Raw genomic sequence first — 15,000 nt, 5'->3', positions numbered from 1 at the left:
TTCGCGGTTCGAGAAAAACCCTCTGGTACCCAGGGTAGCTGAAAAGTTGCCAATAAACTAAACCATCGTCAATAATTAACAGACTTATTGTCGGATTTATTTTGTCGCCAAGGGGTTCAAAGTTTAAGAGGCGCCCCTATTTTCGGCAGTGACGTGTACACATAAATAGTATACTTTTATATGTCTTGCATGTCTTTCCTCGGGATTGCTTTGATCTCGAAACTGCCTTGAAGGGAAATGTAACGTTTGGTAAAGAACAAAACTTTAGAAGGTTTGATCACGGTAAGTAAGTAACTTAACATATTTACCCACATATTGCAAATGACCAAAGGCTCGTTTAAATGAACACGTAAATATCATTGCATATTTTTGGCTAGCCTGTTCCAGGCTCTCAGATAGTCGAGAAAACGAAAAGAACTGCGTGTGAAAAGCGAGTGAGGGCTTGGGTCGACCCAAGCCCCCACTCGCTGAGAGAGCCTGGAACAGGCTAATTTTTGGCGAGTTATATCAGTATTCATCTGTCAGTAAAACTGAAAATAGTGAAATCAAACTACCCAAGTATATATTTTTGTATCTTGTGGTAAATATGTATTCGTTTGGGCGCGTTTGTTTTGTAATTCCTCGGGTTTCATAGTTCGCTTCCACCAGGGAGATGTTTCCGGCATATGATGAAACTAACCCTAAAATACGTTTAACAATGCTGTTTTGAACTATATTCTCGTTGGGTGCCCCGGCCTGAGCTAATCAAGTCAACTCTGATCTGGCAAGAAATAAAATAAATCGTCATTTGGCAACCTTTGAGATAATTCAGTCAGGTTTGTAGCACCAACTGTTTGATTTGTGTAAAACATTTCCATTTTCGCTAAACTAGTTTTTATCCTAAAAAAGTCAGTTAAGGAAAGATTTATATTTATCTTTTCATATTTCGAAGTCGTCTGGATCGTGATGGTTTCGAGAGAATTTTTGGACAAGCATTACGCAGCTACCCTGAAACCGCCGAGTAAAAGCAGCTTTCAAAAATGTTGAAACATCCAGAACAAAACAATGAAAATTTCGACTTTCGCGAAGCTTTGGGGCTTTCGACTGAAATAAGCCATCAATGAGTCATGCGAATTTGCTCAGAACATGAATTATTTACTAGGTTACAATTTTTCAATAGTGAAACTAATCATTAAATAATTGCAGGGTTGAAGGTAACAGCTAGAAAGGGTGTAAAAAGACAATCACCAAAAACTTACCATTAGATACACTAATTGCCGAGCATAGAACAACAAAAATGATCACTCTTCCGAGGAATTCCGTCATAATGCTACGATTAATGCGTCGAATGGCAAAATATTATGAGTTGCCGTTTGCCAGAGTTGTAAACGTGAAGAAAAGGCACTAGCACAAGTCTTCACATTTATTTGCTTGACTTTTTGTGCTAGGACGCGGCCTGTCAATCATTGAATGGGAGAGGGTCGTTCATTGGTTATAGGAACAAAATTGTCCAATCGGCTACGGGTCTTGACAAATATTGATGACGTTTAACTTGGCATAATTCGTGGTCACGGAAAAAAACACATTAGGTTTTGGGCCTTGTTTTGAATTGCAAAACCATAGTTCCTGATCAACACATCATTTTTTCGGTTAGAAACTGCGAACCTTAATCGATACAACATGAACCTTTGTTTGGTCCGTCCGAACGCCACTGGTCAGATCAAGAAGTATTCAGAAATCAGGAAAGTAAGAAACGTCGTTATTAAATTTTAGAACAAGTCGAAAGCACGCTCGGTCACGTGGACGTAAACAAGTGCACTTATGACTTATGAACACAGTGTGACTCATAACAAACACTACATATTATTTTAGTGTAGTATCATGACTGTAATAGGGAGTTTAAGAAACGACAACGCCAAAAAGCAGTGATATTATTGGTTAAAAGAGGAAGAAATGATCGTGTCGCGCGTGCGGCACGCATTTTTTAATATTTCTCTCCCGTACTCGTCAAAACTACTACGTGAAATTACCAACTTTGAGGTTTTGAGGACAACGTGGACAAACTGCAGTGAATCTTTCAGTCTCGCCCTTTACTTCAAATCCGTCCGTACCAATCCAGTTATTGGACACTTCGCACATATTGTATCATATAAACAAGATTGAATAATCCCGAAATACCTAGAACAGCTCAAACGTATATTTTGAAGTGACATTTTCGTTCCCGTAGCCGTCGTGGTTTCTTAAACTCCCTAATATAGCACAAAAAGATAATTTGAACTCATTTATTTCTGCAACGATTACAACTTGATATTTTCGGGCGAAAATCCCGCTCGAGTTGCTCGATCTGAGGTGAATAGCAAAGGATATTCGAAGTTTGAGTAGCCAATCAACGCTATCCACTGTTTTAGCATATACTAGTGGTTTTTATAAAATATTTTACCTGCACTCGAATTCTCCCAACTCGCCCTCGTGTTTAGATGAGGCTATAGAAACACGGAAAACGTCCTTTATTGCTTATATTGGCGGCGCTATTTGCCCACAAATTTCTAGCGAACGACTGAGTGCGCAGGTTAAAATTTCCACTACTTGACAGCTCACTGTTTAATATCTTTCTTCTTTGGTATAAGTCAAGGCCTTGGTTAATTTTCTATTACAAAAAAAAATTATTCATTTTTATCGTCCCTATCCTATGATTTGGCCATATCAGTTATTCTCCATGCAAGACCGACAACAGAGATCTTGTTTTCTTCATGCAGATGAAATGATTTCACAAGCTCAATTTTAGATCATATTGATGATAGATTTTCTTCATGTTTTTCAGTGTAAATTTCACAATCACCTGTCACTGACCTTTTAAAGTATAACGTCAGTGTTTTCAAAAAAATCTCTATTAAGTGGTTTGGTGTGTCTTGCGAGCTCACGTTTTGCTAAAGTAAAACATCACAGTTGGATCTTCCCCCCGGGGATCTTCCCGCAAGAGCGTCATCGTGTGACAATGAAAATTCACAAGTTTGTGGATGATGTTTTGGTGTCCCTTCTCAGTTTCATGATCGACGTGATATTTGTCGCCATTGATGCAGATTAATCATGCGCTCACAATCACATGAATGTAGACATAAATTCCCTTTAGTGTAGACCCCAAAGGTGAAACCCTGGCTGATTCGGCCTGCTTTCATTGGCGACATATTTCCCATTCTTATGTTAACTTTCCAATATGGGGTATTACAAACGGAGCAAAACGAAAGGTTTTCTCCACTTTTCAAAAGAGGAATTCAAGGCAATGCGCAAAGTAACTTCACGAGCAACATCTCGTCTCAAAATTCTCAAAAGTCTGAAAATTCGCTCCATTTTTATTGTCATGACTGTCCAAAAACCACAGATTAACACAGCTTATAAAATAGAGTATACTAAACCTCTTTTCCGGGGTTTCTCAAAACACGTTTTGGGGGTAGATATGAAGTCAGACTGAGAGTTAATTCAGTTTTTTGCAAGAATTTATCCGACTTGTCGTATGGGGCAGTACTACAAAAAATACCCGAAAGGCAGATCAGTAATCGGTATCTCTTTCAAGCTTACTGATATCCCTTACTCGAAATACATTAAATCAATACACCTCATCTTAACTTAAAACTTGGTTCAATTTTTATTGAAGAAACGCTCTATCTCAACTATAATAGGTCGATTTCACGGCCGACCTTCTAAATTTTAAATTGAAACCATGATTTCTACATAATAAGGAAGTGATTCATGCTATTCTATGCATTTTTTAATCATTTGTACTCACAGAAAACTCTTCATTAAGACAATCTTTCGCTGCATACAGCTGGCACACCGTGGTTTTAACAAGTACACATGCCACGACGTATAATTAAGGACAGACTGTAGTTCAAGTACGTCTTGTCACAAAATGTTTATACGGGCAACTTAACGTGAGATGATTTATTTACATAGGCTTTAAGTAAGTCACCAAGATGGATTAGAATCCGCCAGCCTGATGAGCCATTTAAGCAAATGAGACACACGAACGTCAACCTCACCTGTAGCCAGTGCCTAAAAGCCTTAGCGGAACCCAGCTCGCAATTGCAAGCAACAGATATGCCACACTAATGAGACCAGCTGTTCAAGGTGTCAGTGGGTATACGCTTGCTTTAGGCAAGAGCAAAACGACAGGGTTGGAGTTTGTGTGTGTCAGCTGCTTGATTTATTCAAGGTTTCGACAATCTTTCTCGCGGCTTTGAGGTATCGTTTGTAGCTGATCTACAAGCTCAAAAATGATGCCAGGGTAAACATCGTTGGTATCAGTAAGCGAAAGGGCAAATCCATTGTAGCATCTGATACAGGATCTGTTGACAAGAAAAGAACAATTTTGATACACAAACTCAATCGTGAATTTTATTTATTGACAAATAAGCCGCAAACTCGAGTGGCATCATTCTCTATATATCAATGTTCTATGGAATATGCGTAAATAAAAGAAATGTCCGTTGTGATAAGGCAGGCAACTAAAGGCTGAAAAGTCCAGGTTTCAACGCCACTTGGTGTATAACCGTGCCATTAAGGCGGACGAACAAAGGAAAATAATTGCACGTTTACGAGAACACGGATTGGGAGCTGATGCACGGGGTAGCAGGGCTGAGTATTCGCTTTCCACCAATGTGGCGCGGGGTTTAGTCTCCCCAAGTAGTATGTCACTTTGCCTGAGCTATAAGACTTGAGACTAATAAAGTTCATTATTATTTTCCAGTCGACTAGGTGTCATGTGTGGGTTTAGTTAGTTGGCTCTCTGCCGGCTGTTCCGAGAGGTTTTTCTCCAGGTACACCGGTTTTTCCACTCTCCCAAAAACCAACGTGTGATTGATTTGATTTGATTTGATTTGATTAATATAAGTTATTTTCAATTTACGAAGCGAGAATACTAAAAGGTTCCGTTCAAAGTTCAAGCGAAGACAAGTTACAAAGAAAAACTGATCACTTCCGGTTGCTTTCGCGGCTCATTCAAAAACTTTTCGGGCTTCAACTCGCTATTGTAAATATCCAAGGGCTGGCACGCCGTTAGCTTTAAGTGACGTCATATCCCAAGAACACAAAAGGAATAACTGTTTTGGCAAATTCTGATCTGTTTCAGTTTACAAAACGCCAGGCGGTAAATGGAATGATGACTGAGAGACTCGGAAGTCTCAGAATAGCTGGGTAGAATTGAAAATAAACATTTTTGTCGAGGCCAAAATCGAGCAAGTTCCAAACATGTATGTCTCATTGAGGTTTTGCAGTGGTCAGTAAACAGCGAAAAAAAAGCCACTTGGATCTTAAAATCATTTAACAAGTAAATTGAAATGGCCTTCAGTCACACCTTGTCATTCATTTGAAGTGTTTATAAACCCCTTAACCTTTCCAAACCTCCCATGGCTTTGGAAAGGGAACATGTCATAGCGAGAAAGCAAGTTGCGAATGAACAGAACTTCATATAAACAAAACCCTTTTTTTGTTTTCGAAATACTCAACTCCTTATTCTCAAGTTATATCAATGCTTAATATTTTTGACGGGTATATTACTAAATGCTATTTAAAATGATGCGAAAAATTGGAAAAAGAGGAATTATTAGTCAAGGCTCCCTCCCCGTCGCGCATGCGTGACAGAAAATCTAGGAGTTCGATACAAAGGTTTCCATTCCTTGTCGCTAGAGAGAAAAGCCATGAAAAACGTTTCCAAGCGAAACAATTCTCAAAAAAGCAGTGTCATCTCTTCCACTCATTTAGCATACATACTTCCACTCAATTCTGCCATTCTAACCCCGGAAGGGGGGGGGGGGGGGGGGAAAAAACCCATATGAAACAGACGGGGATGCTCGTCGTCTCGCTTAATAGGGGTGTAAATTTTGGATTTTGGTCTAGCTTAGGGTGTTCCAGGCAAAACGTCATTATTTTAAGCCGCCAAGGTCTTGTTTAGGGCTCCGCGAAGAAACACAGAATTACGCGAAGAGAAACAGAAGTCAAATTTTCTTTTTAACTTGTTTTTAGGGGTCAAAATTTGCTTAAGCCACGTCCAGATTGGTCTCCTTTAGGGGTCACAAAAAGCTTGAGCCACGCCCAGATGGTCTCCTTTAGGGGTTAAATTCAAAATTTCCGACGAGCATCCCCGTCTGTTCCGCATGGGAGTCAAACCCCCCCCCCCCCCCGTTCGGGGGGCCGTTCGGGGCCGTAAAAATGATAACACATTTTGTGACCGTCACTGAATAATCAACATACCAGCTTAAAGCAATTTTAAAATACCTGAAGCATACACCGATAGTTGATAATGACTTTTACAAACCGGTAACGCTAAGTCTGAATATTATTAAGAGCAAAAAACCCACCAATTACATATAACCGAATATTCTCGCAGCGACCTTCGATTTCTGAGGAACAGTTTGATGCCAGACAGCAGTAATATTCTCCATCGTCGGTTGTATTCAAGTTGGCGATGGATAGCACATAAGGATCATATACTCCTTCTCGAGAAATCTTGAAACGGCTACCTGTTGACGCGTCTGAAAAACAAAAGGATGTGAAAAACAACTTATTAGCAGCCCAGTTTATTTTCGTCACTATCTTATGAGTGCATATGGTAACTACGTGTTGTATAAGCAAAATATAGCAGTAATAACCTTGCGTTGTCCAATCACAACATATGCAGGCAATTTATAAATAATAATAATAATAATAATAATAATAATAAATTTATATAGCGCCATTTCCCATTGGTCCAATGGCGCTCTACAAAAATTTATGAAAAACTAAAATAACTAACCCTAACGATACATAAATGTAGAAGTCCTAACTAAAAGTTTCTTTGAATAACCAAGTCAGTTAAGTTTAGACTTAAAAGCTGAAACATATACACATGTTCGTAATTCTAATGGAAGAGTGCTCCATATGGTTGGAGCGGCAACTGTAAAGGATCGACCTCCATTACGTTTTAAGATTAAATCTGGGTACAGCAAGTAGCTTATGACTAGACGATCTTAGCGTCCTGTCAGGCTTGTAAGGCCTCATAAGTTCCGTGATGTAACTGGGAGCAGAATCATGAAGAGCTTTGAATGTAAACAGAGCGATCTTGAAGATAATTCTCTGTTAAACAGGAAGCTAGTGAAGATTTAAAAACAGAAGTGTGACATGTTCAAATTTACTTGTTGAATAGATGAGTGTTGCTGAACAGTTCAAAACACGTTGTAAATCTCGCAGAACAAATTTAGGTTGACCATACAGGAGTGAATTGCAATAATCGACCTTGGACGTAATTAAGGCATGGACAAGTGTTTTGGCTGAATCAACGGTCAAGAACTTACGGATCTTGAAGATATTACGCAAATGAAAAAAGGAAGACTTGCACACAGCAGCAACATGAGGTGCCATAGATAAAGAATTACTAAAAATAACCCAATGTTCCTTGCAGTAGTTGAGCAACACACAGTCTCTGAGACAATATCAAAGGAAATCCAAAGCAGGGCGACGACGATGGGACGACGAAAAAACTAAAATTTCTGTTTTGTTGCTATTCATCTTTAATTTATTCATTATCATCCATGAGTCAATATCCGTAACACAGGCTTCTATCTTTGATTTGCAAGAGACCCTATCCTCCAAAGATGAAAGTTTGAAGGATACGTATAGCTGAGAATCATCAGGCGTAAAAGTGATAGGATAAACCATCTGATCTTGCAATAGAGCAATAGAGCAATAGAGCATTGGTCGAGAACCGAGCCCTGAGGGACACCATAGACTAAATTTTAAACATCAAGAAATACCATCATTGACTTAAACAAACTGGGTACGGTCAGATAAGTAGGAATAGATCAAGCCAAGTGCCATTTCACAAATGCCGAAACGAATTGACAATCTTGAACACAACAACCTATGATCGACAGTATCTAACGCCGATGAGAGATCCAACAACACCAGGATATATAACCGATCTTCTGTTATGAATTGAAAGAGAAATGTCGTTGTATACAATTTAAATTGATCAGTTTGTCCATTTAAAAATGGGCCAATCACAAGGCAACGCAAATATACGCAGCCGACTTCAAGCGCGGGAAAATGTCTGCAAGCAAGCAAGTCACTTGCCTCTTTCTTAGTGATTGGCTCAGAATGTGGTGGGAGCGTAGATGTGAAAAACTATGCAAAATCAATGGCGAGAGTGTTTTCGATGCATTTAAAAGCCGTTCATAGGAGCAAACAATGTGAGGATTTTATGTTCGATTCAAAGGTTTTTGAAAAGTGGTCTCATGGAATATCAGAGTGAAACTCTTACCACGCAGACCAGGCCTGCGATTAGTTAGGTCATTTCCGAGTTCATGTCTGTCTCCTTTTCAAGATGTGAATTGAATATCATCTCATTTTAAACTGTTCTGCTTTATTCACTTACTGTCATATCGTGACCGAACACGTTTACAACGGAAATATGCGTAAAAGAATTACTTCATAGCGCTAAAAATTAACAGACATAAAGATGAGAAATGACGTTGAACTAAGAGCGAGAATGAAGAGGATCCTTAAAAAAGGACTGTTAAGTTACTCAAAAGGACATCGTATTTGATTTTCTTGGGGGATGTCACACCCTACTGGAGCAAGGAATACATTCTTTGCCACAATCCACCAAGGGACACAATATCTTATTAAAAAATTCCCAAAAATGGATTCTATGCCAAAACGCAGAAATTGTAAAAAAATTTATGAATTCCTATAAGGAAAATGTAAATAAGTAAGTCACAACACACCGACAAATCCTAAGTGCACACCCGCATTGTCAAGTGTAAGAACAATGGACTGAAGATGCCATAAAAATAATTCACCTTTATTTCCAAACGATCGCTGAGTGAAGCTCAATAGCGTAATCGTAGGGTCTTGCACAAATCAAATTAATACATATCAAATAACAGGTTGGTTCTTGAGGGGAGTGGAAAACCGGAGTACCACCCGGAGAAAAACCTCTCGGAGCAGAGTACAGAACCAACAAACTCAACCCACATTTGACGCCGAGTATGGGTATCGAACTCGGACCACATCTGAGGGAGGCGAGAGTTCTCACTGCTCTAAGAGCAGCGAGAACTCTTCTAATGTCATGTCCAGGCAAAATTAAAACCTCATTTCAAGCCACAATCTGCGGGTTTGCTGTCTCGAGGGCATGAAATCATGCCCTCATTATTGCTATTTTTCAGCAATCATGGAAAACTACCGGCATTTACTTGTAAGATAAAAATTATCATTTAAATTCTCTAAAGTAATTGTAAACGTTCCTATTTGGGGATTATTGCAACTTACTGATACATGAAGTAATCGTTTCGTCTTCATTAATTTTCTTGGTAACCCTCCACTCCACTTCCAAAGGATAGCCTCTAGCTCTGCACTTCAGTTTGATATTTCTCCCAGCTATCCCGGCCTCCACGTTATTTCCACTTTCAAACCATGGTGCAACTAAAAAGAAAACAAAATTCAGCACAGTACAAATAATAATTGGCATATGAAAAGGTGAAGATTAACTTTCTGATAATGTTTGATTCCTTGCTTGATTCTATGTAAAAGTTTGAAATAAAATTCCCTAAGTTTGTTATCTTTACAAACACATTTCACGCGGCAAAAAAAAGGTTTTCAAAGTTGCTTGATCAATTTGCAGGTCTCTTTCCCATTTAGAAATAGCCTTCAGCTCAATTGGTTCTTTATTTATGAGAAGCCAATAATAGTCTCTATTTTTCATTTTGGTTAAATTTAAAGAGATCTCTGGGGAAAACTGAAACATGTTATTTAACAGCAGATCTGATCTGTCCGTGCCCTCGCACTTTCTACAAAGTGTCTAGGAATAGCTGAAACTACTTGAAAGTAGATGAGAAAGTTGCATCTAAGATCATATTTTTGGATGACTTCTGAGTAAGAAAGAAAATTCCCATCTGTTTTGCGGAGAAGATCATGTACCAGATAGACGCCACGATCGTACCAGTTCTTGTAAAAAATACTTTGACCGTGGATTAAAATATCTTTGTTGTTAAATAAAATTTGCTCTTGGCCGGACTGATTAGGAAAAGATTCTTTCAGTTCCAAGAAAAACAGGAGAATCAATTTATAGAACTGAGGTAGCCCAATCTGATCGAGACATTTCTTGTCATAATTACATCGTAATATGAAGTTTAGGCCCCCGTATCTTTCGCAAAAATAGTTAGGAATCGCCGTCCAAGATTCACCACCTTTATGTTCATCAGCTAACAGTCTGGAGATCCAAGCTAACTTCAATGATTTTGATAAAACATATATACTTGGTGCTCGTAGACAAAAAAAAACATCACTTTACTCTTAATTTTGACCTTTTTATTTTTCCAAATGAATTTAAATATGGCCGAATTTACAGCGTTAAGATATTCGAGAGGAACATCTAGGCTGGATATAGAGTGTATCAGTAGAGAGATGCCAAGGCTTTTAGCTATTAGGCACCTTCCAAATAGTGTAAGACTCCGACAGTTCCATATGTCGAGGATGGTCCTCAATTTTTGCAATTTTAACGCAAAGTTGTATTTTTCATTTTCTTTCTCATTATAAGAGATAAAAGTGCCCAGCACACGAATTAGTTTTACTGGCCATTGAAATCCAAAGGGTTTGTCTTGTCTATGTCTCCACGGTCCCAGCCACAAAGCTTTAGTTTTCGAAGGGTTCAGGCCGGAAATATCGCCAAAATTTTCCAATACAGCAATCGCCTTGTTAATCGAGTTACAATTACTGTTAAGAAGCGTGGTATCATCAGCAAATTGACTTAGTTTTGATTCCTTACCGAAAATTCTTATACCCTGGATTTCTTTATCTTGCCTGATTTTGCACGCTAGTAATTCCGCGGCCAAGATGAATAGACACGGAGACAGAGGACAGCCTTGTCTCACTCCTCTTGACAAGCGAAAATAATTTGTGCAGAAACCATTGTTTAGGACTGCACTCTCTGTGTTAACATAAAATACGGAAATCCAGCGTTGAAGGCCGTTGGCAAAACCAGGATCGGATCGGACCGGACCGGACCGGATCGAATCGGATCGGATCGGATCGGATCGGATCGACAAAACCCGGACTGGTACGGGACTGGGACTGGGACTTCTTCAGGGAGTTATGTACGAGTTATGATTTAACTGGTGACCCAGGGATTTCATGTGTCTATTGGCAGGAATTTTGATATTGAACCAGTCCGGGTTTTGTCGATCCGATCCGATCCGATCCGATCCGATCCGATCCGGTCCGGTCCGATCCGATCCGATCCGGTCCGATCCAGATTTTGCCAACGGCCAGCGTTGAATGCTTTCACCAAAATTAAAAAGCTCAATGGTTCTTTGTATAAATTTCCATTCAATTGTGTCGAAAGCCTTTCGAAAATCCAGCTGTAAAAGTATACCTGGAAGGTTGCGAAGCTTTGTTTGTTCAAGAATGTCATTAATTAGCCTGATGTTTTGACCGATGTATCTATCTCCTTGTTTTTTTTTTTAGCTGCAATTAATAGCTACGGTTACACTAGCCATTTTGCCCTTGGGTAAGTGGCTTTTTCCCACGGGGAAGCAATTTTTTATGTGTAACCGATCTGCCCAAAGGAAAATTTCCTGTGGGAAATTTCCATGGATACGTCAAAAAGAACAAAAGAATTGCCCATGACAGTTCCAGATGTAAGTCTTATGGTTAACAAAACCCCAAAGCGGCTCAACCAATCACAAGATTGCCGAACGCGAGGAAAATACATGCTGTGATGAACTGTGTAAACAACTGCGGACGTGGAAATACCCAAGCACGCCTTTTCTGGCCAGCAGCAAGTCGACGTCTAAATTATAAATTGGAGAGTTGCAAGGACTAGAGAAAGCGTAACTGAAGTCGAAGTCTTTGTTGCCTTCTTAAAATGAAGCGATGAATCGCTGAACTTAATTGAGGTGGACAGTTAAGAGAAGCGCCGATCGTGACAATTACCGAAAATAAGCCAAAGAAAAGTTTGTCGTTCAGATGTAGATCTTCGATGTTTACTTTTTTTTTAGATCCTTAATTTTAATGTATTTTGTATTGTAATTAGTTTTTCAAAAACCATTTAGTGGAAAAACTAATAAATCTCATCTTGTCTTATCTTAAGGACGTTTGCGCCAATTGTTTCTGCGCATCCTTACTGCGCACGCAAATGCACACGCCACGTCATACACGAGCGCGCGCGCTAAGTAATAAAATGAGAAATAATAGGGCAAAAGGCCATTGCCATAGCTTTGCCTGGATTTAACGGTCTTGGACGTTCGGTGACCCCTATTTTTCTTTCCAGAAACGGATTTTATTTCAGGAATTCAACGGGTTTTTTTTTTGTAATAAAAAAATTCAGCACAGTAATTTTCGAAAATAATAGACCTGTTGAGAAGATTTAGCCTGCGAACGCAGACGTATTTCCGGCGGTCGTTGCGTTCGCAGGCTAGTGAAGATTTCGATTTGATCCGCGTCACAAAGATACTCGTCAGCGATGTCATTGTCAGCGGACTCCTCTTACAGATGAGAAAAGGAGTTTTCGCCACCCAACCCCATTTCAAAGTAATTTCCACTGAAAAGGTGTCCTTGGTGCTCCCTTCCCCAAGGGGATAAAAGCCACAAGCTGGCTAAGGACGTCTTTTCATCCTTCGCATCTATTTTTTGGTAGTTGCCTCATGGACTGCGTTAAGCTGTGCCACGTGGAAACCTCCTTCTCACGGATTGGGAACGGGGCTGGCCTCGTGTGAATCCATGTGGCTGGTCTCACTACGTTCTATACCCTTCTTTGCGATACCCACAAACTGAGTTTAACCTCAAACCTCAATCCAATGCTTACATTTGACAATGGTGCTATCCGATTCGTTAAGATCGAGTTCTTTATGGAGCTTCACAGCCAACATACAGGTGTAGTTGCCGGCGTTTCTGACCTGATCGGTAGTCACCTCAAGTGGCTTAAAGCCTAGTTCCGTAGACTTTTGATTGATTTGCATGCTGTATATCAAGTTTCCGTCCTTAAACCATGCCATGTATTGCAGCTCAGCTTGGCTTCCTTTATGTGTAATGGAGCAAGAAATTGTGGCGCTCTCCCCGCGTTGAAGGACGCGAATTTTGGATGTCTCAATTCTTGGGATGTCTTTTCCTAATAACATAGAAGTAATTGCAAAGTTTGAGACATCAGAGTTTATGTTCAGTTAATTCGTCTTTAGAGTTACACTCTTTTGATGCTGAGCTCTGCATAAGCAGGGGTGAACCCAACAAGACTTGGCCGAAGTGATCATGCCTTATGCACAGCACTTCTCGTTTAAACGATAAGTTACAGGAACTTAAATATGCGGTAAAGGATGGGGCCGCGACCATCTTAGTCACCAATTTTTTCTGCCCCTTCTGTTATTTAAAATCCTTAAGGGAGAAAAAAGTGGAATAAGAAGGGACAAATCTGTTAACCCATTCTCATTCTCGCACTCGCATGTGCGATAAAAAAATCAAGTACTATTATGACAAAATGTGTGATAATAAAAGTGGCCTCGTGGTTGTGCAAACACTGTCTGATCCTCTATACCAGCAGCATCTCTACTAACCCCATCTCTTTACTGACCGCCCGCCCAGTGTATTGTTCAGAACATCTGGTTTACCCGGCTTTAAAACAATAGACCCACCGCTAGTTAGTCCTCGAACGCTTCTTAGACCATAAACCAAGAGAACGTGAGGTAAGAAATTCAATCCTTCCGTCTTTTAGAGTGCGTGCATGCAGCGCGGAAGGTTATTTTTAGCTGTCGTTCCCATGACTACGTAGTCCACTTTCACATTAAGGTAATTCTCTTGAAAATGACGTACTATCCAGATTTTTGTCAAACTTGGCACAATTGATGTTTATACACAGTACATTGAAAATGCAATAAAAAGATGGGGTCACCGTGCTTGTTTTCGCGCTGCATGCCCTTTGGTCTAAGTGTTTTTTTACCGCATTATGCGAGAAGCGTTCGAAACTTGATCAATCACAAAAAGTGTTCTCTTCATTAGCAAAAAAAACTAAATATGACTGAAAACTTGAGCCTACTTGCTTGTCCGAGCTATAATCTTTCAGTAACATGCGATCAGGCCAATTTTTAGCTTCGCCCATATGCCGGTTCTCTTATGTCGTCGGTCGTTAAAATTGGGCCTGACCAAAAGTCTCTCAAGAATTCCGGACGGTGATTTTGGCCGACCAAACTCGTGATCTGATTGGCTGTTGAAACGCCGGAAGTGAAAATGCCATCGTGATTGCGCGGAGCTCTCGCGAAGTCCTCGAGACTAATCCGCCATAAGTGTACGAAAAAAATTGCTGCCTTTTGTTCTTACAATGCCGTGGACGGTGCAACTTGATTTTATTTGTATAAATGGAGATATGCCATCTGAAACATCTCATAACTTGTCCAGAATCGGGTTTGAATCTCTGGAAAGAGTGAAATTAGCGATTCCGTTGTCGAGCTCTGTGGCCATGTGGTTGAAAGTACTTTGGCACAAACTTCCCTGATGTTTTGAAAGCTAAATAGCTGGTTCTTTCAAATGGCAATGAAAGCCGATGCATATTGGTTTCCTGGATGAGACAAAGGACATATATATCAAGAGGAGGAGATGCTGATAAAATCGCAAGTTACACGAAAGCATGTTTTGAATATCTGTGTATGTCAAACGGCTTTATTTACTTACTGTACATGACACGGTTTGTTTGCACAATTTGGAGGCAATATAATATATTTCCAGTTGATTTAACTTAAAACTCGCACTCCAGAAACTAAAATGGCATGTTTCCAGAGAGACCAATTGTACAAAAATAAAAGAAACTTTGCGAGTCCATCTTACTGTTCGTACTCCATCAAAAAATTAACGGCCAAACTGATCATGATTTCACTGCGCGCAATTCTAGAAATAGCGCTCGTTCAGGAGGAAATAACTATTCCTTGACAGGTTTAGCTTGGCGTCAGTAAAAATCCGCCATGTTATCAATGTGCGCGAGATAATGCGCGTGCAAATGACGCAATAAAT

General features: G+C 39.8%; 2 protein-coding genes across 3 annotated transcripts in view; both read right to left on the bottom strand.

Moving 5' to 3' along the window:
• The window catches only part of LOC138038344 (titin-like), a 20,796-nt gene extending 19,349 nt beyond the window's left edge, over positions 1–1,447 (bottom strand). The window contains exon 1 of the mRNA XM_068884157.1: positions 1,239–1,447. Coding sequence (XP_068740258.1) covers positions 1,239–1,305 — 67 coding nt within the window. The 5' untranslated portion in view covers positions 1,306–1,447. The remainder of the gene's footprint in view (positions 1–1,238) is intronic.
• LOC138038338 (hemicentin-1-like) overlaps positions 1–15,000 on the bottom strand; it is a 119,986-nt gene that overhangs the window by 97,352 nt on the left and 7,634 nt on the right. The window contains exons 4-5 of one of the 2 annotated variants that reach the window (XM_068884145.1): positions 12,812–13,114; positions 9,280–9,432 (exon numbers count right to left, since the gene is read on the bottom strand). The exons of the other annotated variant lie outside the window; for it this stretch is intronic. Of the exons in view, the coding sequence (XP_068740246.1) occupies positions 9,280–9,432; positions 12,812–13,114 (456 nt within the window). The remainder of the gene's footprint in view (positions 1–9,279; positions 9,433–12,811; positions 13,115–15,000) is intronic. 2 annotated transcript variants of the gene reach the window in all.

Source organism: Montipora capricornis, chromosome 2 (genome assembly GCF_036669925.1).
Source record: "Montipora capricornis isolate CH-2021 chromosome 2, ASM3666992v2, whole genome shotgun sequence".
Lineage (NCBI taxonomy): Eukaryota > Metazoa > Cnidaria > Anthozoa > Scleractinia > Acroporidae > Montipora > Montipora capricornis.
The sequence above is the reverse complement of the archived record's forward strand: the minus strand, read 5'-3'. Positions and strand labels throughout refer to the sequence as shown.